Source organism: Mus musculus, chromosome 5 (genome assembly GCF_000001635.26).
Source record: "Mus musculus strain C57BL/6J chromosome 5, GRCm38.p6 C57BL/6J".
Lineage (NCBI taxonomy): Eukaryota > Metazoa > Chordata > Mammalia > Rodentia > Muridae > Mus > Mus musculus.
The window spans coordinates 149544726-149568561 of NC_000071.6; the positions used below are offsets into that span (position 1 = coordinate 149544726).

At 45.9% G+C, this 23836-nt stretch overlaps 1 protein-coding gene across 2 annotated transcripts in view; it reads left to right on the forward strand.

Moving 5' to 3' along the window:
* Window positions 1-23836, forward strand: part of Wdr95 (WD40 repeat domain 95) — a 127486-nt gene that overhangs the window by 60317 nt on the left and 43333 nt on the right. The window contains exons 11-15 of one of the 2 annotated variants that reach the window (XM_017320945.2): window positions 17-134; window positions 7694-7763; window positions 18491-18520; window positions 19458-19701; window positions 21638-21743. In XM_017320945.2, coding sequence (XP_017176434.1) covers window positions 17-134; window positions 7694-7763; window positions 18491-18520; window positions 19458-19701; window positions 21638-21743 — 568 coding nt within the window. Of the gene's footprint in view, window positions 1-16; window positions 135-7693; window positions 7764-18490; window positions 18584-19457; window positions 19702-21637; window positions 21744-23836 lie in introns of both variants that reach the window. The other variant, NM_029440.3, reaches the window with a different exon arrangement.

A 23836-nucleotide genomic window follows, 5' to 3' on the forward strand; every position in this document is an offset into this window, starting at 1 on the left:
ATACTCTTCTCCTCAGAACATGGAAGAAGATGCCAAGAGTTGAGGACATGCCGAGCATCACTCTTCACAGCGTCATGGCCTCTCCAAACGCAGAGTATGTCCGCTGGAAGGTGCACGGAGACTTCGTCTCTCAGGTAAAAATAACCAGGAAGCAGGCTAGAGTTTTCAGGCTGCCCTCTCTCTCCGATGAGGCACACCACCTGAGCCATAGGCAAGAAGAGTCCAGACTGCTTAGGAAGCTCCCACTGCTCCTGAGGCGACTTTGCAAACTTAGCTGAAAACAGGCATCACGTAAAATTCATAGACTGCTATAAGAATAACTTCCTGGTGGGAATTGGTCCTCAGCCAGTGTCCTAGGGTCTGAAGATTGTAGATCTCTCTCCCTTCCTCTTTAGGGCTGAAAAGAAATTCAACTTACTTGTCCTGAATGGCTTAGGATGATAGTGGGGTTGTATTTGTAGTTTTAAGTCCCTGAGCTTTCCACTGGCCCCCAAGAACCCAACCCCTTGTTTCTCAGATATGTAGGAAAGCAAGCACTGCCCTTCATACTAAGAAAGTCACAATGCAGTGCAGAGTTGTGTGCAGGGACATCAGGACTGGAGATAGACACAAGGTGGGCAATCTTACACCATGGCTGTTCTCACTGAACAAACCAGGATTAAGCCAGACAGGTAAGATTCTAAATTAAGCCCGACCTGGGGATCCACCCCATATACAGTCACCAAGCCCAGACACTTTTGTGGATGCCAACAAGTGCTTACTGACAGAAGCCTGTTATTCTCTGGAGAGTCTCCACCAGAGCCTGACAAATACAGAGGTGGATGCTCACAGTGTACCATTGCACTGAGCACAGGGTCCCCAATGAAGGAGCTAGAGAAAGGACCCAAGAAGCTGAAGGGGTTAGCAGCCCCATAGGGGAACAATATGAACTAACCAGAACCCCCAGAGCTCCCAGGGACTAAATCACCAACCAAAGAGTACACATGGCTCCAGCTGCATATGTAGCAGAGGATGGCCTAGTTGGTCATCAATGGGAGAAGAAGCCCTTGGTCCTGTGAAGGCTCTATGCCTCACATAGAGGATATAGGGGAATGCCAGGGTCAGGAAGCAGGTGTGGGTGGGTAAGTGAGCAGGGGGAAGAGGGAGGGAATAGAGAGTTTCAGAGGGGAAACCAGGAAAGGGGACAACATTTGAAATGTAAATAAAGTAAATATCTAATTTTTTTAAAAGATTCTAAACTAAGAAGCGTATGCAGGAAAGGAATGGTGTCTTACTTAGGGTTTCATTGCAGTGAAGAGACACCATGACTAAGGCAAAAGAAAGCATTTAATTGGGGCTGGCTTACAGTTTTGAGCTTTAGCCCATTATCATCAAGGCAGAAAGCATGGCAGCATCCAGGCAGACATGATGCTGGAGAAGGAGCTGAGAGTTCTACATCTTGACCTGAAGGCAGCCAGGAGAGACTATCTCTTCCACAATGGGCAGAGCTTGAGCACTAGGAGCCCTCAAAGCCGGCCTACACAGTGACATACTTCCTCCAACAAGGTCACACCTATTCTAACAAGGACAGCCCTCCTAATAGTCTCACTCCCTCTGGGCCAAGCATTGAACACATGAGTCTATGGGGGGGGGGGGGTCAAACCAGTTCAAACCATTACAGATGGTAAGAAGCGTAAAGACCCTGCAGCCAAGCCTGGGGACCCTAGTTCAATGACCAGGACCCACACAGTTGAAAGAGAGAACTGACTCCCTTAAGTCATCTCCTGACCTTCACATTGTGTCATGTTGTGTGCACACACCTATATGTTCACATGTTGTCATGTTGTGTCATGACCTTCACATGTGTGTCATGTTGTGTGCACACACCTATATGTTCACATGTTGTCATGTTGTGTCATGACCTTCACATGTGTGTCATGTTGTGTGCACACACCTATATGTTCACATGTTGTCATGTTGTGTCATGACCTTCACATGTGTGTCATGTTGTGTGCACACACCTATATGTTCACATGTTGTCATGTTGTGTCATGACCTTCACATGTGTGTCATGTTGTGTGCACACACCTATATGTTCACATGTTGTCATGTTGTGTCATGACCTTCACATGTGTGTCATGTTGTGTGCACACACCTATATGTTCACATGTTGTCATGTTGTGTCATGACCTTCACATGTGTGTCATGTTGTGTGCACACACCTATATGTAGAGAGAATCTCTTATAAGAATCACCCATCAATAAAAAAGCTGATGGCCAATGAGCTGAGGCAGGAAATAGGAGGTAGGACACTGGCAGGAAGAGAGAGGATTCTGGGAACTAGAGAATAAAAGAGAGATTCTCCCAGGAAGATGTGAAGTGACAGACACATGACATGGTACCCTAAGCACAGGAAACCAGCCATGTGGCAGAATGTAGAGTAAAAGAAATGGGTTAATGTATGATCTAGTCAGAGAAGAGCCTAGCTATATAGCCAAGGTATTTGTAAGCATAGTTTGAGTCTGAGTCTTATTTCTGAGAGCATAGGGCTGGGACCAAGAACCAGAACAAACTTCTACACGTATACACCCTAGAAAAAGTTTTCTGAAGAAATATTGAGTATAAGAAAAATGTTCAGGAAACCATCAAACTTACTTTGATGAAAGGAAAGAGAAAAAGTAAAGGAAGAAGGTTGGGTCAAGAAAACAATTCATTTTTCTACAACATAAAAACCAGCGAAGCATCAAAGACAGATTAAGAAAACAAAACACCAATCCCACAATGGATGAATGTTGCGGTAAATCTCCAACCCAAATATGCCCCGGCAATAAAAACACAACACAGTTAATATGAATACATGCTGTGTGCCTAGATTGGGCAGATCTACCGCTACACTACCATCTTCCTCATCTAAGAGACCCCTTAGAACTTGTGGTTTCTCCAGGCCATGTGCTTCTGCTCTGCTTTTCTTCTTCCTCCTCCTCTGCATCCTCCCCTCTTCCCTTTTCTCTTTCTTCTCTCTCCCCACCTTCCGCTCCACCTTCCATCTGCCCAGTCATCAGCTCTCCTTTCTTTTTTTTAAAATTTCTTCTTTATTTTACAAATTAAGGTGGGAAGCAGGTTTACAGAAAATCACCTGAGTGCTGACTCATTCCTTGTTCGAAGCCCCTCACAGGAGAACAGAATTAACATCAAATATAATTAGCCCCAGGGCTAACCACAACTTTTCCCCCTTTCTGTCCAATTAAAAGACTATTTTATCTCAGATATAATTGAACATCACTATTACTATTTTGTAATTTATAAAGTACAAGAGACCTAACACCCAGTCCATCATCTTTGTTAATTAAATAGAACCTCTGTCATCTATCCTTACTTAAACGACTATAGTTCTGCACCTGGCTATGTCTTGGCTTTAGATTGAATGCCATCTGAAAAGTATCCTCTTAAATCTATTCTCTCAAAGAAAAAAGCCTAGGGTGGCTAGGAGACTATGCAGTTTTTCAACCCCATCAGAAATCAAAAAATGACTGATATTAACTGAAAATATATAGGAAGCCTAACACCACTTCCAAAACTTAGCCAGTAAATAGAGACCACTGATCACTTGGACAGTCCCTTACTTCAACATGTCGGAGCATTGGTCGTCAGCTTACTGGCCAGGGTCATCAGACAGACTTAGAGAAACAGGAAAATTAAGGACTAGCCTACACTGTCTCTGCAGAATCAAGCTGTCCTAACCTATAATTGTGTCCTTACTTTGGACAGTATTATGTCTGTAGATGAAATGAGGTAATTCTTGCCTAGTGGCTGTTTCGCCACAACTAGAGTAACTCAAAGATGTTCAGTTTCTTCTCTGAATACAAGACAGGCAAAGCTGTCTGTGAGTGCCCGACTCGCCAGCAAAGCAGACGCCACAACAGGATCCTTCTGCAACACGTTTATTGGGAGAGCATTTACTGAGTAGGCAAGAAGACCCCGAACCCAGAACTGGTACTGCTTATATAGGCCTAGGAGAGGCGTGTCTCACACCGGATTGGTTATGCATTCTACCTCATTTGCATGTCTCTCATCTGATTGGTGATTCTCTCTCAGTACCTTACAGAGCCTCATTATCATGCCCAGGCCAGGCAGTGACTTGGTGAAAAACTTTACTGTATATATATATATATACACACATTGGTTGTTTAACCCAAACTTATGCGTGGTGGCCAGTGGTAGCCAGCGCCACCTTGTAATGGCATATGTGGCTTCCCACAGCTGTCAGGAGCAGACTGGTCTCAACAAGTGAGTAAATAACATTAAAGGTCACATTCTGTGGACTTCTGACATTTTTGAAAACCAACTATCTATGTGAAGTAATCTGGACTGTTCTCTGTTACCCAATCTAAGCCATTTCTGATTAAAATAACTGAAAACACCATAACAATAAACTCAGAGCTATGAATTTCCTATTTGGTCCTTAACTCACAGGCTTAAACATCTCAGATCTGTTTATAACAACAGCAATAGAAGGACTAAGTCCTGTACTTCAAAATTTTTAGTATCAAAGACAACCTTATAATAATCACCCCAGCCCCAAAGCTTAAGGAACTGGGACGACGACTCTTCATAACTTCTTCAATATTCAATATTCAAGCTGAATATGGGTGTTGAGATATTTTTGAAGGGAGGGGGAAGGGTAGAGAAATGGTGAAGTTGGTTGGCCTTAAGAAGGCCACAACAATGATTGTATTCGTCTCTTATGTCTGTGTCCTGACTGGATCTGGATGAAAAACCAAGACATCAGGAGTTCAGGCATGTCTGATGATAATTTTCACCAAGGCTGTATATTCTGTAATATATAAATCTCAAAACAAAATTTTAGTATCATCGAGATAACCTTTTTGTTTGATTCTCTGGAATCTAGTTCTTCAGGGGATCTCCCTCTATCAAATCTGATCAATATAACTCTGGAAGGTGTAAATACCTCAATCAACTTTTCCCAAAACACAAAGACAAAATGGTGCCCAATGTAGTTATTTGAACTCAACTGACCTGAGATAAAAATTCACTGTCCCCCAACCCCTGAATGGGGGCTTGGGCAGTGACCTAGGCTGCAGCAGTATGGATTCAAAGCTGACTGGGTTTGAAGGGTCTACAGAGGACGGCAGTGAGGCATCTATGCCCGAGAGAGCCTTTCTGTGTTTGCTTCCCTGTATGCTTTGCTCTCCCCCTTGCCCCCCCCCCCCGCCCTCTCCCCCACGCCTCCCCCACCCCAGAACAGGGACACAGACAACTCCGGTCTTTTTACACTCAGTTTCTCCCTGTGAATAAAGAATTGGTAGACAAAGGTACAAAGGGCTCCGGTAATTCATTGATATAAAGAGAGAAATATAACCTCTTGATACTTAAAGATGGTATAAAGATATAGTGCTCTAATAAGTCTTACAGGATACTCATATTCTGTCTAATGTGGGCTCCATGGGAATTTTGGGTTTAAATCCTGGCTTGACAAGCTGCCTCTTAAGAGCAGGTATAGAAAGGAAAGGAAAAGAAAGGAAAGGAAAGGAAAGGAAAGGAAAGGAAAGGAAAGGAAAGGAAAGGAAAGGAAAGGAAAGGAAAGGAAAGGAAAGGAAAGGAAAGGAAAGGAAAGGAAAATAGAAGTGTGAATCGTTTTAAAGATGGTATGATAAAGTCTGCAGGAAACTCATATTCTCTAACTTGGACTCCACAGGAATTTTGGGTTAATATCCTGACATGACAAATTAGAAAGGCATAAATAGGCTAAAATGTGTGAGTATTTTTGAGTATTGTGATTGTTTTATTGTTCCTCGGGGATAGAAGGCAAGCTACAGGTTTTCCTGGTTACTGGCTGAAGGATATGCTGATTTGGTTGTTGGTAAATCTCCAACCTAGATATGCCCCGGCAATGAAAACACGGCTCAGTTAATATGAATACATGCTGTGCGCCTAGATTGGGCAGATCTACCACTACACTACCATCTTCCCCATCTAAGAGACCCCTTAGAACTTTCCGATTCTCCGGGTCATATGCTTCTGCTCCGCTTTTATCCTTCTTCCCCCTCCTCTGCGTCCTCCCCTTCTTCCATTTTCTTCTTCTCTCTCCCTTTCAGTTCCACCTTCCCTTTATCTGCCAATCATCAGCTCTCCTTTATTTTACAAATTAAGGTGGGAAGCAGGTTTACAGGAAACCACCTGAGTCCTGACTCATTCCTTATTTGAAGCCATTCACAGGAGAAAGGAATTAACATCAAATAAAATTAGCCTCAGGGCTATCCACAACAGATGGTATCCTCTTTGTCACCCTGAAGGCTTCTTCCCATTGGCGGCCACTCCAGGCCGTCACTATCTATACTTTTGTCATTGAAGTTGTCAATGGTAGCCCGTTTCATGTATTAAAAAAAAAAAAAAAAAAAATATATATATATATATATATATATATATATATATACACACACACACACACACACACATATATACACACACACACACACACACACATATATATATATATAATACAATACACGTGCCTTTCTCTCCTGGTTTCTTCAGTTAGTATAAATGGAGCCAGACTTATAGAGTGTAACCACTTCTCAGTGGCAGATCGGGCTGTACAGGAAGTGCCCTGCAGAGGGCTGGGTGGAAGAGGCAGGGTCCACGCCAAAACGCCAAGCACTGGAGTTGATGCCCTTTCTCCTGAAGACCTGGGCCGGGAAGGAAGTATACATAAGAGTTTTCTAGACCCCGCTGTCCTGTTGTTCTGACGGGGGGGGGGGGGGGGGGGGGGCGGAGAGGGCCGCTGACCTTGTTTTTGAGCAGACCACACTATGTTGAACAGGCGCCTGCTGGCAGCTCCTAACCCTTACCTACCACTCTCTGCTTTATAAGTGGTCCTGTGGCCACACTGACCTGTTACCCCGGGCTCCAGCCTCCATATGCTTTTTATTGAAAATCTACTTTCGGCCCTTTTGGATCTCTGGCTTCTGGGATCCGTGAGGCTTAGAAGCCAAGGTTGCCTTTCTTGCAGTTTCCTTTGAGCTTAGCATCCTGCCTACATAGACCAAACGTTAAGGGAATCTATCGATCTTGTAGATCACAGTGGCTCCTCTAACAGGATCGCAGCTTGATCCAATTTACAACGTAGAGCTAAGGGTGTCCGCTAGGGAAGGCTGCCTGAGATAAGAACTCAGAACTCATCAAATATGGTTCCTTTCATCTGAGACTGGCTCCCTCCCTCCCTCTGTGTCCTGCCCCAATTCTCTGAATGTCTGGTCCCCACACCTCTGTTTCCAGGAGTAGCTCGGTCTTCAAAAACAGGCTCACTCGGGATGATACTCAGGGTCCCTTCTGATACAGAGATGGTTTCCAGGAAAAATAATAGTTTTCTCCACAGACTGCGTGATTTTCTCTGAATGAGCTAAACGAGGCAGGAGAAGTTGCTACAGGTTCTGCCAGCCCGAGAATGCCCAGGGAGTATTTACTTTGGCATTAGCTTCCAACCCTGTAAATGGGAAAAAACAACTAAGTATTCCACCCCCCCAAAAAAATAAAATAAAATAAAAAAGGTATTTTTAAAGCCATACTTATTCCCAGAAATGTGGAACCTTCTCCCTTCTAAGAGCATCGTGGAGGAAATGCTGTAAAAACACTGTTATTTGACCTTGTGGGTGATCTCTATAATTATGTTTTTCTCATTTTTTTTTCTTTCCAGCTGAATTACTATGAGTCTATGAAAGCTGTCATTTCCAGCTCCAATCACGAGCCCACAGCTTTAGTGATAGGTATGGTTGTCTATGCCTGCTTTTGGGCGGGGTCTCCTACCTTTTGAGCTTCCGCTCTGTGACAGACATTCTATATGCTGAGAAGCACGCTACTCAAAACGGACCTCCTTAGTTGTTTAGTTGGTAGTTAAGGTTGCTAAGTCTCACACCACGAGGCTGGCGGAGAGATGGCATGGGAGAAGCTGATCAATATGCATTGAGTTAAAATATGAGCAAAATCTATTTACAGCAATACCGGGCTCTGCCGTCTGAGTACTTCAAACACACTGCATGATTTTACAGGTGTGGGAGCATAGCTTTGAAACAGAGTATGGAGTGTTTGCATGAAGTGAGGAGGAGGCACTTTTAAGAGTTCAGAAAGCAAGACTGGAGAGGTGACCCAGCTGTTAAGAGGGGGTTAGGTTTGCAACACCTACGTGGCAGCTCACATCTGTCTGAAACGCCAGTTTCAGATCCGACGCCCTCTCTTGGCCTCTGCCGGTACTGCATGTACTTGATGCTCTTACATGCCCTTGGAACACCCATACACATAAAATTGTACGTGGGGTCTCCATGAAACCACTAGTCTAAACTCGCATTTCGTTCATGGGTAGGAAGAAATGTTTATTGGAGGATCTAACTGCCAATCAAGTCTGCCTCGGGGAGATGGGGGGGGGGGGAGCAGAGAGGAAAGCAAAATGGTGGAAAAGCAAGCCAACTTAGTGTGACAGGGGGCTGATGCAGGCTGAGCTAGGAGCCCTTGCCTGAGGCAGTTGACATTGGGGGTTTAGGATTAATGGGGGTCTTAATCTTAGCCACCTATGGAATTCCTAAAGAATGCTGAATTTAGGCTTCTGTTTACACAGTAACAATCCTCTGTTTACTAGGTAGGAGTCCTTCTGTTGACTCTTTGGACATAACAAAAAATAAAATAAATCAGTTTTTTTTAAAGGAAAGTTATTTTTTTAAAAAGATCTAAGAAGAGCCAACCCTTGGGCACACATGGTGTCTGAAAGATGAATTTAGACCAAGTGAATTCCAAGTTAGGTCAATCCATGAAAGAAGCACAGATGGGCAAGAGAGGGCGTTCCCAAGGAAACAGTCTGAGTCTATAGGCGGAAGCCATCATGCCCTGAACTTCTCCGCCGCTTCCCAGTACTGCTGCACTGAGAATTAAAGTTCTTAACACGTGAACCTGTGGGTGACACAGTCCAGTGTTGTGTGTAGTTTTTAAAACGGGCTACCACCTTATCCCGGGAGCTGCGACCGAGCTACCAGCCGCTCCTGGCTCCCTTTTGCTCCGCTTAGCTCCAGGATCGATCACAACCAACCCCCAACCCCGGCTTCTTTCTAACCCCCTTTGCTCAAGCTTGGCTCCGGGATCGGCTGCTGCCAACCTCAACCCAGCTTCTCCCTCTCTACTTGTCTTTGCTCCGGGAGAGGTTGAGTTACCAGCCCACTCCTGAGACCCTAGAATCCTTGGATAAAGGACACACAGACAGCTTTATTATTTTAGAACTTGCCCGCTAGGCAGAATCGCTGGGAGCAGAATCTCCTGTCTGGAAAGGCGTGCCCTCATCAATTATTATCTGTTTTTCCTCCTGCCCTAAACTGAGTAGCTTGTATCAGCTAGCCCCTGCCTGTAGCAGAGGCTGCAGGTTCTAGCTGCCCTGAGGCCTTACATGACTGCTGTGTCCTCTTTCCTCCAAAGCATGGCAGAAAAAAACCCTTTCCTTCCCTGCGTTTCCCTTTCCTCTTGGGACCTGGAAGTCCCACCTATAACTTCTGTCCAGCAATTAGCCTCCCCTCCCTCCCTTCTTTATTGACAAGTCAAGAGCCAAATTGGGGACCAAGACCTTAGTGACAGAACCTCCCTTTACAGTCCAGCCATAGTCCTCAATCCCGCTTTGCTTCTCTGCTCCTGCGTTAAACGGATCTGTTAGAATAGCGGCTCTCCTCTAAACACAGTACACCAACCCAAAGCAGTTCCATGTGTAAGAGGTTTATTGGGAGAGAGGGGGGCAAGGTGGCGGCAGAAAGAGAAGTAGGAGGTGACATTAAACGGGTAAAGGTGGAAGGTGAGCCAAGTGGATTCTGGGAATATGGTGGCTGTTGCCTTGGCAACAGGTCTGCGGGTCCTGCCTGTGATGTCACGGGTTCTGAAGGTCCTGATAGCAACAGTAGGTCTCAAAGAAACCTGGAACCAGTCTCAGTATGGCAGCTCCTTTCAGCTTGCCCCTTACCTTAAACCTCTCCCTCCTACAGGCTGAAGGGCTTCTCTTTCCCCGGCTCCTCTTTGTTATATAATTCAGTCATTTTGGCTGCACGCTTTCTTGGTTCTTTTGGTCTCTTGGCTCCTGGTTCCTCTCTTCTCTCCTCTCTCCTCTTCCTTCTCGCTCTTCCCCCCTCCTATCTCCTCTCATGTCCGAGTCTAGTCTGGACACTTCCGGAGACCTCTGGCTGTGGTTGCCCTCACATCCACAGTGAACCTTCTTAACTACACCTTCAAACGGTCATGTCCTCGTTTTTTTCATTCAAAGGGTATATTTTTGTCCCCGGCACTACCTTTCTCTCTTTTTGCGTCCTCACCATGAGGTGAATCTCTTTGCTCCTCCATATTTACCACCATGCTTCTTCCACATAGCCTAGAAACCATGCAGCCTACTGAAAGCCCCAAACCTAAGCTAAAATTAAACGTCCTCTCCTTAAGCTGTTTGTCCCAGAAAAGGGAAGCCGACTATTGTGCAGGACCCGCCCCGGAGCTAAGGAATGAGTCTGCAGCTAAATCAAGTGATGGTTTGCATGTGCATTGAACTCTGGGAAGCATTTGTTCTTTTGCCATGGCAATATACAGAGTCTTCACTAGCTTACCCCTTGAAGACACCCTCAGTTCTTCATAGCTACTACATTACACTGCACAGTTATCTTGGGAAGCTCTTGACACCATGTTGGGAAACCCCAGGCAGTTAGTTACTCAATGGTACTGGCATCATGTTTAATTTTTCACCTGATGCTGATCATGATCCCTTTAACGGTTTAAAGAAGATTTTGACACCTGTCTATGGTCCCCCAGTTCCAGCGGGATGACCTGTGGAACTTTGTAAAATCTGGTTACCTGAGTTTTACCCTCCAAGACTTTGGCTCAGTTGCTCAGATGAAGTTCTCAGAAGAATGCTTTTCCCAACCCCGGCTCTACCCCTTCTAAAGACTAACCTCTGACTCTAAGGGCCTGGTGTGAGCTCACCAAGCAACCCATTTGTAATGCATAAAACACTTAAGACCCTCTGCTACAATACAACTCAGATCAGCCACCCATAGGTCAGCCTAGTTAGCCCTGAGCATTTGTGAGCCTTTGAAAAAAACATTCCCTTCATACACACACACACACACACACACCCTTTTATCCTCTAAAAGCTAGTTCCACTTGTCACGGAGCATCATGGAAAATCAATACAACTTGTAGCAGGGTCTCAGCCTCCTCTGAATCAGCTCTCTTGCTGATTTCTTGATAGAAACCACTGGATGCCTCCTCCGGCTCACGTCTTAGATTTTCTTTATAGATTTCTGATCCATTGACCTTAAAGTCCTCAAAATGTTAGAAAGAAATGTGCAGGGCTTGGATTTCCTGGGCACTTTCATTAGTTTTTCTTGGAACTAAGAAAGCTTCTTTTCTAGAATGCTAGCGGGTCCAAATTCTAAGAAGCCAAGGCTTGGCCTTTGGAGGCTGCAGCAGCTCAGAATGAAGTGCTTGCTTGCGGAGACCAAAAGCAATTGTTCCCGAGTAAGGATCGGTGACTTCTGGCTTTGACTCAGCTGCTAATACAACTGTGATATTGGGCCTTGGTTTCCTATACTTAAATAAACAATGTGGTCTAGGTTTCATTTAAATGTGTCCTCCAAAAGTTCATGTGCTGGGGACATAGGAGATTGTATATTTTTATGAAGTGGGGTCCAATGGAAGGCAGTAAGGTCACTGGAGACATTGGGGTCATCGGGGAAGGGATTAATGTAGTTCTCCTGAGGCCTTGGCTAGTTTCAGAGTATGGTGTGTGTGTGTGTGTGTGTGTGTGTGTGTGTGTGTGTGTGAGAGAGAGAGAGAGAGAGAGAGAGAGAGAGAGAGAGAGAGAGAGAGAGAGAGAGAGAGATATTATCCTCTTCTACTGTAGCTCCATATTTGCTATATTCTCATGCTTCTATCCCACTTTGTCTGTCTGTCTCTGCTGTCTGTCTGTCTGTCTCTCTCTTTCTCACACACACACACACACACACACACACACACACACACACTTACTTCTACCATCATGGCATCCCTCATATTGTAATGTTCCTGCCTTTGCCAGGTTTCTATTGCTGCCATTGAAACACCAGGACCCAAAGCAACTTGGGGACAAAAAGGTTTATTTCAGCTCACGGTATACGATCCATCAGAAAAGGGCACGTGACAGAGCAGGAACTCAAGCAGGAACATAGAGGCAGCCACTGACCCAGAACCCTGCTCACTGGCTTATTCTTCAGGGTCATAGTCAGCTACCTTTCTTATACAACCCAGGACTACCTGCCCAAGGATGGCACCACCCACAGTGCATTGGGCCCTCCTCTCACATCAAATATTAATCAAGAAAGTGCCTCACAGTCTTGCCCACAGGCCAATCTGGCAAACACCCAGCCAGGACAGTACCCAAAGGATCCCTCACCAGATGTTGAGTGGGTAGGCTACCTGATCCTAAAGTTCAAGCCTCTAAAACTGTGATGCAAATACACCTTGTTTGGTCCAGCTAGGTACCGTGTTAAGCACTCAAGATGCTGGGGCAAAAGGATCACAGGTTTGAGGTCAGCTGGGGCTATGTAGGAAGACCCTGCCAATGAACAAGCACGTCTTTTCTGTTTGAGCATTGAGTTTAGGCATGTTGTCATAGGGAGTAATACAATAAGATAGGAAGCCCAAGGACCTTACCAGCTCAGATTCTAAGAGCTCGCTCTGCTGGAAGTATCCTGGTTGGTTGTCTCCCATCACAGGGTGGGGGTGGGGGTGGGGGGAGAATCTCTGTGATTTTTGTCAGCTAAATCTCTCTGGAGAGCTAAATGCCTCAGACTAGGAAGAATTAGCCCCCATCAACACCATTCTAGGGCTTTCTGTTGGTGATGGGTAAGATACTGACTCTTACAGAGCCTACCTCTGCCTAGAAGTCCCACCTTTCCTCTTCTGCCTCAGCTATTGACTGTCAGCTCTTTATTAAACCAATCGGAAGGTGAGGGAGGTGTACGCTTACAGAACACTGAGCCATGAGATGATCCAAAAAAAGAAAAATACCAAGACCAAAGTCCAGATAGCACTCAGCTCTCTGCCCATACAGAAATCAACATTTGAATACTACAAAGACAACCTGTGCACAGTGCACAAGAAGATCACCCAACACTCCTTCAACCCAGCCTTGATTCCCACCATCACATAAAAGGCTCACCAATGTCCTTCAGGTTTCTAATTCTATGAACTAGTGGTAGCTATCTCCTTCTCCATCTCTGTTGAGATATCTGACTATCCTGGCCTCCTTCCTGTCCGTCTCTCCCGTGCCTTCAGAATTCCAACCTCCTCTGCATCTCTTTCCATCCTATAGACCATCCTCTCTCTGCCTCCCATGTTTCTTTCATCATATCTCCTTGACTGAATGTTAAGGATGCCTCCAGAGGTCAGCCTTTGGTCATCTTCTTCCCATCTCTGTGCCTTTCCCTCGACGATCCTCAAGGCACCATTAGCACACTGTCTATTCATACCTCTCCTCATCCCCTTCTGGTATTTCTAGCTTTCCTATTGATCCAGATAGATAATGTATGCCATCATTACATCCAAAACACACTCTATCTTCTCTTTCATACCTCTTCCACCATCTTCCCCACCTCAGTTAGGGCTGAGTCCATCTTTTCTAGATGTCAAAAAAAAAACCTCAAACCAAAACAAAAAAGTCAGCCTTGAATCTTCTCCCTTGCAGTCAACATCTGACCTGTTGACTCTGATCAACCTGGTACCTGATGCGCCAGGAATGAGGTCACCTCCCACCAGGACCATCTCTTGCTTCCACTAGGGATTGCTGTCTCCACTTCTCTAAGTCACTTCAAGAGCCTCACAGCTAGTCTCCCTGCTTCCATCCCGCACCCTATCAACATACATTCTATTCCCCACATAACAACCAGACAGAGGTGGCAAAACAAGGTGTCGCATCTCCCAAGGTCCCAGATGTATTATTTTCTCTTTATTTCTGTGATAAAACACCATGACCAAAAGTAACTTGTAGAGGAAAGAATGTATTGTTCTTACATGTTCTGATCCCTGTACATCATCGGCAGAAGTCAGGACAGGAACTCAAGCAGGGAAGGAACCCGGAGGCAGGAACCTTGAAGGGGCACTGCTCATTGACTTGCTCCAGTGGCTTATTCAACCTGATTTCTTACACCACTCAGTACCATCTGCCCAGGGGTGGCACCACCCATTGTGAGCTGGACACACACATACACACATCAATCAATAAGAAAAGACCTACAGGCCAGTCTTACTGGGCATTTTCACAATTGAGTTTTCCTCTTTCCAAATGACTCTAGCTTGTATCAAGTTGGCCAAAACGATGCAATATACCTGGTGAAACTTCATTGCAAACCAAAGTTTGCAAGGCTCTGGGTGACTGACCCCAACTCTTACTCATCTGTTTCCATCCTCACATTCCCTCTTATAGCCAGCATTGGGAACTATACCTTTCTCTTCCAAGAAGATTCCCAGACATGCCTCACTCCACCTTCCTCAACTCTGCTCGCCTGTGGTTTCTCACTCACATTTATTCTGCCATGTTGTCCTGTTTGGGAACTGCCATCCTCCTACCTCTAGCCTTCCTTGCCTTGGTCTTCCCTTGTTTGAATCCACAGATCTAAGCCCTTCTGCCATGCTGTAGGTGTTCTTTATAGTCCGTTCTTTATGGGGAGACCTCAGTACCAGGAACTCCCTCCATTCATCTCCCGATGCCAGGAACTCTGGACTGTTTTGCTCCCTTAGCTTCTAAGGGTTTAGAACGGCACCTGGCATCTAACAGGACCCCAGCAAAGATGTGAGTGAGTGCGTTTGTGAAGCCAGAACTCAAACCATATCTATTTCTCACTCAGTGCTGTTGAGGGCTGGTCTGGCACTGCTAGGTATTGAAGTGCTAAATACGGGCCACGGAGATCTGGTTGCCCCTAGTACACCAAGTGATGCTACGTAAACCTCATTCTCCAATTTAAAGCTAATTGGTTAATAAAAAAGCTAGAGCCTGTGATTGGGCAGTAGAGAGAGAGAGGTGGGACTTGAGGATGAGGAGGAGGCCACCATGAAAGAAGATGGAAAAAGAGCAAGCAACAAGAGATACATGGCTGGGATGTAAGTTAGAATAGCTCCAAACCTGCCCAATCCAGGCTTACAAGCTTATAATAAAACACCAGGATCATGTGTCTTTTACCCGGGCTAGTTAGAATATATGACTATAATTATGTCCCACAGTGCTCTGAAGTGTCACACTCAGGAGCAGCCAGAGGACTGGGGCAACAACCATGTCTAATAATTTTCTCTCACATCATCGTCTTTAGAGAATCCCACGTCCCCAGATTCAAGTCTGTCATGTAGTACCTGGTGCCTGCTGATTACTTCAGTCTGTGTGTGTGTGTGTGTGTGTGTGTGTGTGTGTGTGTGTGTGCGCCTCTGTGTATGTGCCTGTTTGTGTGTGTCTGTGTATTTGTGTGTTTGTGCCTCTGTGTATGTGCCTGTATGTGTGTGTTTGTGTATTTGTGCCTCTGTGCGTGTGCCTGTACGTGTGTGTCTGTGCATTTGTGCCTCTGTGTGTGTGTATGTGACTGTGTGTGTATGTGTCTGTGTGGAAGTGCTTACATGTGTCTATGTATGTATGTGTGCCTGTGTGTATCTGTGTACATATGTGTATATGTTTGTGTGTCTGTGTATATGTATGTATGTGTGTATCTGTGTGTATACATACATGTATGTGTGTATTTGTGTGTCTGTGTATGTATGTATGTGCCTGTGTGTATGTGTGTCTCTGTGTGTGTCTGTGTATGTGTGTGTGTACATGTGTGTATCTATATGGGTTTGTGTTTGTGCGTGCATGTCTGTGTGTATGCCTGGCATCAGCCTTCGCCCCCTCAGTAGCACCTCATCACAGAGGTAACTCTCCCATTCCTAAGACTCCTCATTGCCCCATTTTAGGCAAAGAGACAGAGCCTGGCAGCCCCTCCTTTACATACTTGGGCGGGGGGCTTTAAGCTTGTCTTGTGGTCAGGTACCTACTCCCAGACAGACTTACCTTGTGGAAGGGGAACACATAACAGAAGAAGACAGCTGCCAGCTGAGCACCACTACCCATGGGCAGGCTAGTAGAAGCACTTCCAGTACTGCTGTTTATTTAAGGTAGCAATGTCTAGCTTCATTTTTGTCATTAGTGAATATGCAAAGGGAAACATTTGGTTAAGGCTACAGGGAAAAAGAGGGCTGGATGCTTAAACGCATGTTGTCTCCTTCAAACAGGACCAGGGTTCCATCTTGTGACCCCAGATCTGTGGGGTACCCGCTCTGGAGAGGAAAGTAGTGGAGAGCAGGGTGGGGAGACACTCGGCAGGATAAGTAAGAAGAGCCTCAAAACACATCTTAGGTCAGAGGAAGCAAGGGCTAAGCTCCATGGGGGTGCGGCCACCTGGCTGCTGACCCCACCGGCTAATGTGAATCTGACTTGGAAGTGGCACCTGGGTGGGCCTGATTCTAAGAATCAAGCTCTCAGATCTTCCAGCATCGTCATCCTTGAAACTTGCCTGCTAGCTAATGCGCTGGAGATCTGAACCAGCACTGAATCTGTTCTCGGTTTCCATGGAAATCACTTAAACTTCTCATCATCCTTCCTTCAGACCTTGGAGAAGAGCTCTGCTCTCTGGTTTCCATGACGACCACTTAAACGGGTATCCTTGTCTGGCTCTATTGGAAGGGAGTCGCTGGAGTTCATGCAAATGAACTGACTTACTCTCCTCCTTTCTTACTTGGAAAATAAAATAGGATCCAAATAGAGTAACACACCTGCTCAGAAGTTTCAGAACTCTGTTCAAAAACAAGGAGGGTGAGCGCCGTGTCAAGCTGCTGTTTGAGGCAGGTCTCTCTGACACTTAAAGTGCTCACCCTGATGGCTCTGGCTAGTTCTGCTGTTGTATCAAGGAGGGAGACAAGGCAGGGCCAGAGTGGCTAATCAGTTTCTCTAACCCAATGCAGTGAAAACTGTTTTGGAGAGACAGACAGGGTTCTCATTTCAGTTCTCTGTCAGGAAAGTCACTAAAGGTGGCCCCAGACTTTGATGACAGCTGTGGATAACATGGAGACCATACACAAGTTATTCAGCAATCCTCCGAGATCTCTAGCAGGATTCATAGAATGGATGGTTAGCATGGATGGGTGGATGCCCTCTCTACATTTCTAGACACATCTCTGAACTCCATCGCTGAGATGTTTCCCCACACTAGAGGTTCCAAGAGGCAGACCATGGAGTAGTGGCAACGTTGAAAACTACAGGTCTAGGGCTGGAGAGATGGCTCAGTGGTTAATAGTACTGACTGCTCTTCCAGAGGTCCTGAGTTCAAACCCCAGCAACCACATGGTGGCTCCCAACCATCTGTAATAGGATCAGATGCCCTCTTCTGGTATGTCTGCACTCATATACATAAAATAAATAAATAAATCTAAAAGAGAGAGAGAGAGAGAGAGAGAGAGAGAGAGAGAGAGAGAGAGAGAGAAGAAAAAGAAAAAGAAAAAGAAAAAGAAAAAGAAAAAGGAAACGAAAACGAAAACGAAAACTACAGGTTTGTACCACAAATAGAGTCTTCATGCTTCTCTTGGGGAACCAGAAAGCCGATGATGGCAGTTGTTCCTGGACGGTCTGCTGAGTGGAGCAGCACATGCCGATGAGGATGGAGCCTGCATTAGGTGCAACGTTGCAGAATGGCTCATTCTCCTTCCTGACTCTGGAGAAAGTGTTGACGGTTTCAAACATAGGATAAATGGCCAACGTGCCTATTTAACATATCAGTGAACCTCCTGGTTCTCTGGACATCCCTGGGTCCCTACCTGTTACAGGGCATGGCTGGCATATCCCCACCCCCTTCCCTGAACTCTCCAGCCCAGGGGCCTGGAAAGGGCTACCCTTCCCCCAGAGGCTCCTCCCTAAATAATCCAGACTCTGTTGGTTACTTGCCTCTCTCTGCCTTTCTTTTTCTTCCTCTGTGCTTTTAGCCTCCTGGCAGCTGTACTTGGCTTCCCTCTCTCCCCACATAGTTCAGCGTCATGACCACTCTCGACTCTCCCAGATGTGTCTGCCTCTGGCTATGCTCTCCTACATATCTACAATAAACTTTCTCCACCATACCTAGGAACAGCTCTCTCCTCTCCTCTCCTCTCCTCTCCTCTCCTCTCCTCTCCTCTCCTCTCCTCTCCTCTCCTCTCCTCTCCTCTCCTCTCCTCTCCTCTCCTCTCCTCTCCCCTCCCCTCCCCTCCCCTCCCCTCCCCTCCCCTCCCCTCCCCTCCCCTCCCCTCCCCTCCCCTTCCTTTCTGTTTCTGTGTTTGATTCATTGACCTTGTAATTTTGTAGCAACAGACATAACACCCAAACAACTCTAACCCTAACCCAATGGAGTCTCAAGCAATGAGTGGAGTGATGACTGTTCTTCAACCTTCTTTCTCCAAGGCTCTCTCCTAAACCGCTTGGAACATGGAGGTGAGTGTCCTGGAGAAGCATCGGGAATCAGGAGATGCTGCTGAGTGTATCGAGGATCCTCAGGTCAGACCCAGCCTGGAAACCCACAGGAAGACATTAGTGCAACCATCGGATCTGATTGTTGACAGGATTCATAAATCAACCAATCGTTCATCTGAACATATCTCTCCAAATAAATGGAGGAAAAAAAAAATGCCTGGTGCTCAGTACACTTCAGCGTAGTTTCAGAGAGTCCTGGGTTCAATATCTCCTTCTGCAATTTTATTTATAATTTTAAAATAATTTTCATGCATATGAGTGCTCTCTCTCTCTCTCTCTCTCTCTCTCTCTCTCTCTCGTGTGTGTGTGTGTGTGTGTGTGTGTGTGTGTGTGTGTGTGTGTGTGTGTATGCGTGCCATGTCCTGTGGAGGCCAGAGATAGCACCAGATCCCCTGAAGGTTGTGAGTCATCATGTGCATGCTGGGACTCAAACTCAGGTCCTGTTACCGGGCATGTAACAGCCAGTGCTCTTAACCACTGAGCCACCTCTCCAGGACAGTTCTGATGTTTCCTGGATGTCGAGTGTTCTGTGCTGTCTCCCTATAAGATGGAGATGCATGTTCTTGGATCACTGAGTTTCTCAAAGACTCAAATAAAAGCACTGTCAGAGATGTCAGGCCAATGGGTGAGGAGAGCCCGGATACCATGTAACCTCCTTTATGCTGCGTCTGCCCTCCCAGGTGTCTCAGGTCCCTTTTTAGAAAAGTGGAAAGAGTCTTTTCCCGATCACGTCACTTTTATTTTCGGGCTGTCTGGAAGTTAACCCCAGGGGATAAAAGAAAATACCAGCGTCATTACTGAGAAAGAGTCTGGGACCTTAATAAAAACAGCAGCCCATCGGGGGAACTGAGGGGTGGCATTAAGAGACTGTGTCTTGTTTTCCCGTGAATATTTTTAGGGTTCACTGTGGGAGCAACAGATATCAAGGAAAAGCTAAACGAAATAAGAAATGTTGGGAAGAATGTCAAGATGGGGAACAGCTCAGCATGCCTTGCTCTGCCCCAAAGGCAAGCGGAATGCAATCGCACTGTGTTCCGTGTCCACAAGGGAGTCAAGGCGTTCTCCTTCTGCAGGAGGAAGAACCTGCTGGTGACAGGGGGGCTGGATCGAATCATCAGGGTCTGGAATCCTTACCTGCCTGGGTAAGTTGTCTCTCTCCTCCCAAGAGTACTGTGGCTGTCGTAAAGTAAATGAAACTGTGACTGGAAATTCCCTACAAGAATCATTTAAAAGCCTATTTCCAAATTAATCTCACACACACAGAGCCTGGGACATTTCTATTTTTAGCCTCTAAAAGTTCACTGTAGGGGCTGCTGGAGAGATGGCTCAATGGTTAAGGTACTGACTACAGGTCCAGAAGACCCAGGTTCTAGTCCCAGCACCCACACGATTGCTCAGAATCATCTATAATTCCAGGCCCAGGGGATCCAACTCCCTCTTCAGGCCTCTTGGGCCAGGGATGCACTTCACACAGTAGGCCCTTCTGAGCAAGTGCCTAGAAATAGTTTGTTTTTTAATCCACATTATTCTGTACATACATGTGTGGTGTGCACACGTGTGTGCATGTTGGCATGTCTATGCGAGTGCTCGCTTATGTGTGTATGTGTGGTTTCCTGAAACTGGGCCTGAGGATTGTGCCAACTTAGGCTTTTGTCAGCTTGACATAAACTAGAGTCATCTGGGTAAAAAGGAACTTCAAATGAGAAAAAAACCTCCATCAGTTATGGACCGTGACCTGGGAATTGTAAACTGAAGTAAATCCTTGCCTTCCCCAAGTTGCTTTTGGTTGTCATGTTTACCACAGCAACAGAAAGCAGACCAGCATCTTCTTCAGTCACTCTCTGCCTTATTCCTTGAGGCAGAGTCTCTCCCCGTTGAACCCAGAGTTTGCTGTTACCATAGTATAGCTAGCCAGCTTGCTTTGGGATCCTAGGTCTCTGCCTTTCTGAGTGCAGGCTGCCTCTCCCACCCAACATTTCGGTGAGTTCTGGAGATATGAACCCCATTCCTCATGTACAGCAAGCTCTTGATCCACTGAGTCATCTCCCCAGGTCTACCTTCATGGTGATATACTGAGACCTTCTGTGTCGTGGCATCTATAACCCATCTCTGGCCCCTGCATCAGGTCCACTTACCAATGAAGAGTCTGAAGCCCAGGAAACAATGGCAGAGTCAGAACCCTACGGACAGAAGTGCTGTGGATGGGTGGAGACTGGGGAGAGGGAAGCTGATCTTTCTGTGGTAGATGTGAGCAAGAATCACATGGGTTATGCCCAGAGTCCTGTCTTGGGGGATGGACCCCCAAGGTGATCCTGTGTTCACCAATGGTACAGGTGATAGCCAGGACCGTGAGGCACAGTGGGGAAGCGCCTTGAATCTGGTTGTGCTGCTACGACTTTTCTAGCCAGGAGGTTCTCCTGACCAGCTGCAACGGACTCGGTTTCCCCATTTGCAGCTGTGACAGGATACTTGCCCTCTAGGCTAATAAAGAAAATAAATAATAGAAAGACTCAGAACAATGTGAGATGCACAATACAGATGGAAGGCAGCTTTCTGCCTGATTCTATTATGGCTAAAAAGCAGGCCTGCACTCCCTCCATCAACCTCAGCCAGGCTCTCCCTCCGCTCCCCACCCCACCCTCCACCCCCCACCCCGACTTGGTCCTTCTAGAATACCCAGCCCCTGCAAAGGACTTTAAGATAGCCTTATATTGCAAAGTGCAGATTTTAACGCTGTTCACTCAAGCCTGTAGAAAGTCCCCAGGGGTCACAGAACGATGGCGGGCCCCACCTCGGGCTGTTCCTCACCTATTCCTTTTATGTAGCTATTGTTAACTGCGGGAGAAACAGAGCCCCAGGCTTCCTTCCACCCCGAGCTCTGTTGCTGAAACTGCTTATTATTTTGCCTCAGTCCTTTTATTACTCAGAATCTAGACTGTGTACTATCAGAGGGAAGCGTAAGCCTCCTCCAGGCTGAATAGAGCCGCCACATCTGGGCCAAGCTGAGTTTTGCATTTTTAAAATAGGAGCAGCAGCAGACAGAATGGCTTTGTGCTGTTTGCCCTTTTCTCTTTCTAGAAAGCCAACAGGTGTGCTGAGAGGCCACCGGGCTCCGGTGATGTATGTACACGTCGCCTTTGAAGAAAACAAAGTGTTTTCCATGTCTGCTGACAACACAGTCAAGGTCGGCTCCTCTCATGGTTTGATGCATACATACATCCGTCAGGCGGGCTTTGTCTATTAGTTTATTAATTAATTTATATTTATTTACTTTTGAAACATGATCTCCCACTGTAGCCCAGAATATCCTGGAACTCCCCACAGTCCTCCTGCCTTAGCCTCCCAAGCAATTCGCCTCTCTCCAGCTTTGGCAGTGGGGGAGGGGTATGTTTAAATTGGCTTTAGGAGGGTGTGTGTGTATGGTATGTATGTATGCGTGCATGTATGTGCCTGCAACATGTGTCTCTGTGTATTTGTGTATATGCCTACATATGTGTGTATATGTGTATGCATGTGTATGTGTGAGTGTCTGTAGATGTATGTGTTGGTCTGTGTGCTTGTGGATGTGTGTCTATCTGTACACACATGCACAAGCAGGTAACTGTTTTGGAACTCTCCATGCTGGTTCCTGGAGTGGTGTGTAGCCCTTCCAGCGTGTGGGTCCTTGCCTGCACACTGTCCAGATAGTCCCTGTCCCAATCATTTTCTCACATATCTGGGAGACAGAAGTGTGCAGCTGGAAATTCTGCACCCCGCCCTCCCAGCAGCTAGCTCCTATTCTGCAATACGTGCTGGGCACGTACCTTCCCGAAATGTTACCCATGAGCCTCAGAGCCTAAGCATTTCTGACCTAGTTAGAGGCAGTGACATCACCGTTTGGCTTTGTTTCCTTCATATCCTGAACATGCTGTCCCTGTCTAATGCTTGCTTGTCCTAGGACCTCTGTAGTGCACTGTTTTTTATGCAAAAAGCAGTCTGACTGGCTCCCTTCTCATCATTACACTTGCTTCAGAGGATGTGACTAGACTGGGCAATCCATCAGTCTACTTTACTGGGCTGTTGGTGGCCACAGGGTAGGAACTTGGAATAAAGTAATAGGAGGTGGGAGATCTGTCTCAAAACAAAACAAAAGACAAAAAAAGCAAAAAGGAAAGAAAAAGAAGAGAGAGACAGAGACAGAGAGGCAGAGAGAGAGGGCTCCATGACCCTGGGTTAGGCATTAATATCCAAGAATTAGCAGCAAAAGTTCAAGAAACAAAAGAAAAATAAATGAGGCTTTGTCAAAATTAGAAACATGTGTGCTTCACGGAGCATCATTAATACAAGAAATAGACAACTTATGTAACAGGGAAGACTGCAAACCGCATGTCCGATAAGGAACGTGCATTGAGATTATAACTTTCAGTGCTTACTAATGAAAACCATGATAGCCAACTGAAACATGGGGCAAAGATTTGAGTAGACACTTCTTCGAAAATGGCCAATCACAGCATACAGTGCTCAACACCACAGTCATGGGGAAATTAAAACCCAAACCTCAATAAAATACAACTTCACCTTCATGAGGATAGGGGTAAGAAGATTAGCAGATGCTGATAAAATCGAGAAGAAATGGGAACATCTATATATTGGTACAAAAATTGCCATGTTTTTAAAATTTTTATCAGCTCTCAAATGGTGAAGAATTAACATATGACCCAGGGGTTCTGACCCCAGGGACAGGCGAAAGAAAACTAAAACATGCATTTCTTTAAAATGTACTTGTCGGTGTGTCCAACAGTGTCGTTTACCACAGTTAAATGGTAGATGCAACTCTAATGTACAGCAACTTGTAAATAGTGAAATTAAAATAAAATAAGATAAAATAAAATAAGAATGTAGTGTGTGGATGCCCTGATAGTAGGTAATGTAACTCCATGTCCTGCTGAAGCCCTCTGAGTTGAACATGTTAAATATGTGAATTTTGTGTTACATAAGTTATATTTCAATAAAGTAATTTTTTTGCAGCAAGAGGAGAATGAAGGGTGACACCAAGATTTGGAATCTAAGCTAAAATCAGAGATAGATGGGGAATATGGCAAACGAGGGTGTAAGACCGGAAGCGCAGCTGCTGATGTGTTGGGCAGTCAACATGGAGCTGGGAGGCGGGGCGTGGGGTGGCAGCGGCAGGTGATATAAAATCAGGCTTTATTAGCGTTTAGATAGAATCTTAAACTCTGGATTTGGTAAGATGACAGACAGGAGTAAGGGTGAGCAGAGGAGGGAGAAAGTGTGCCA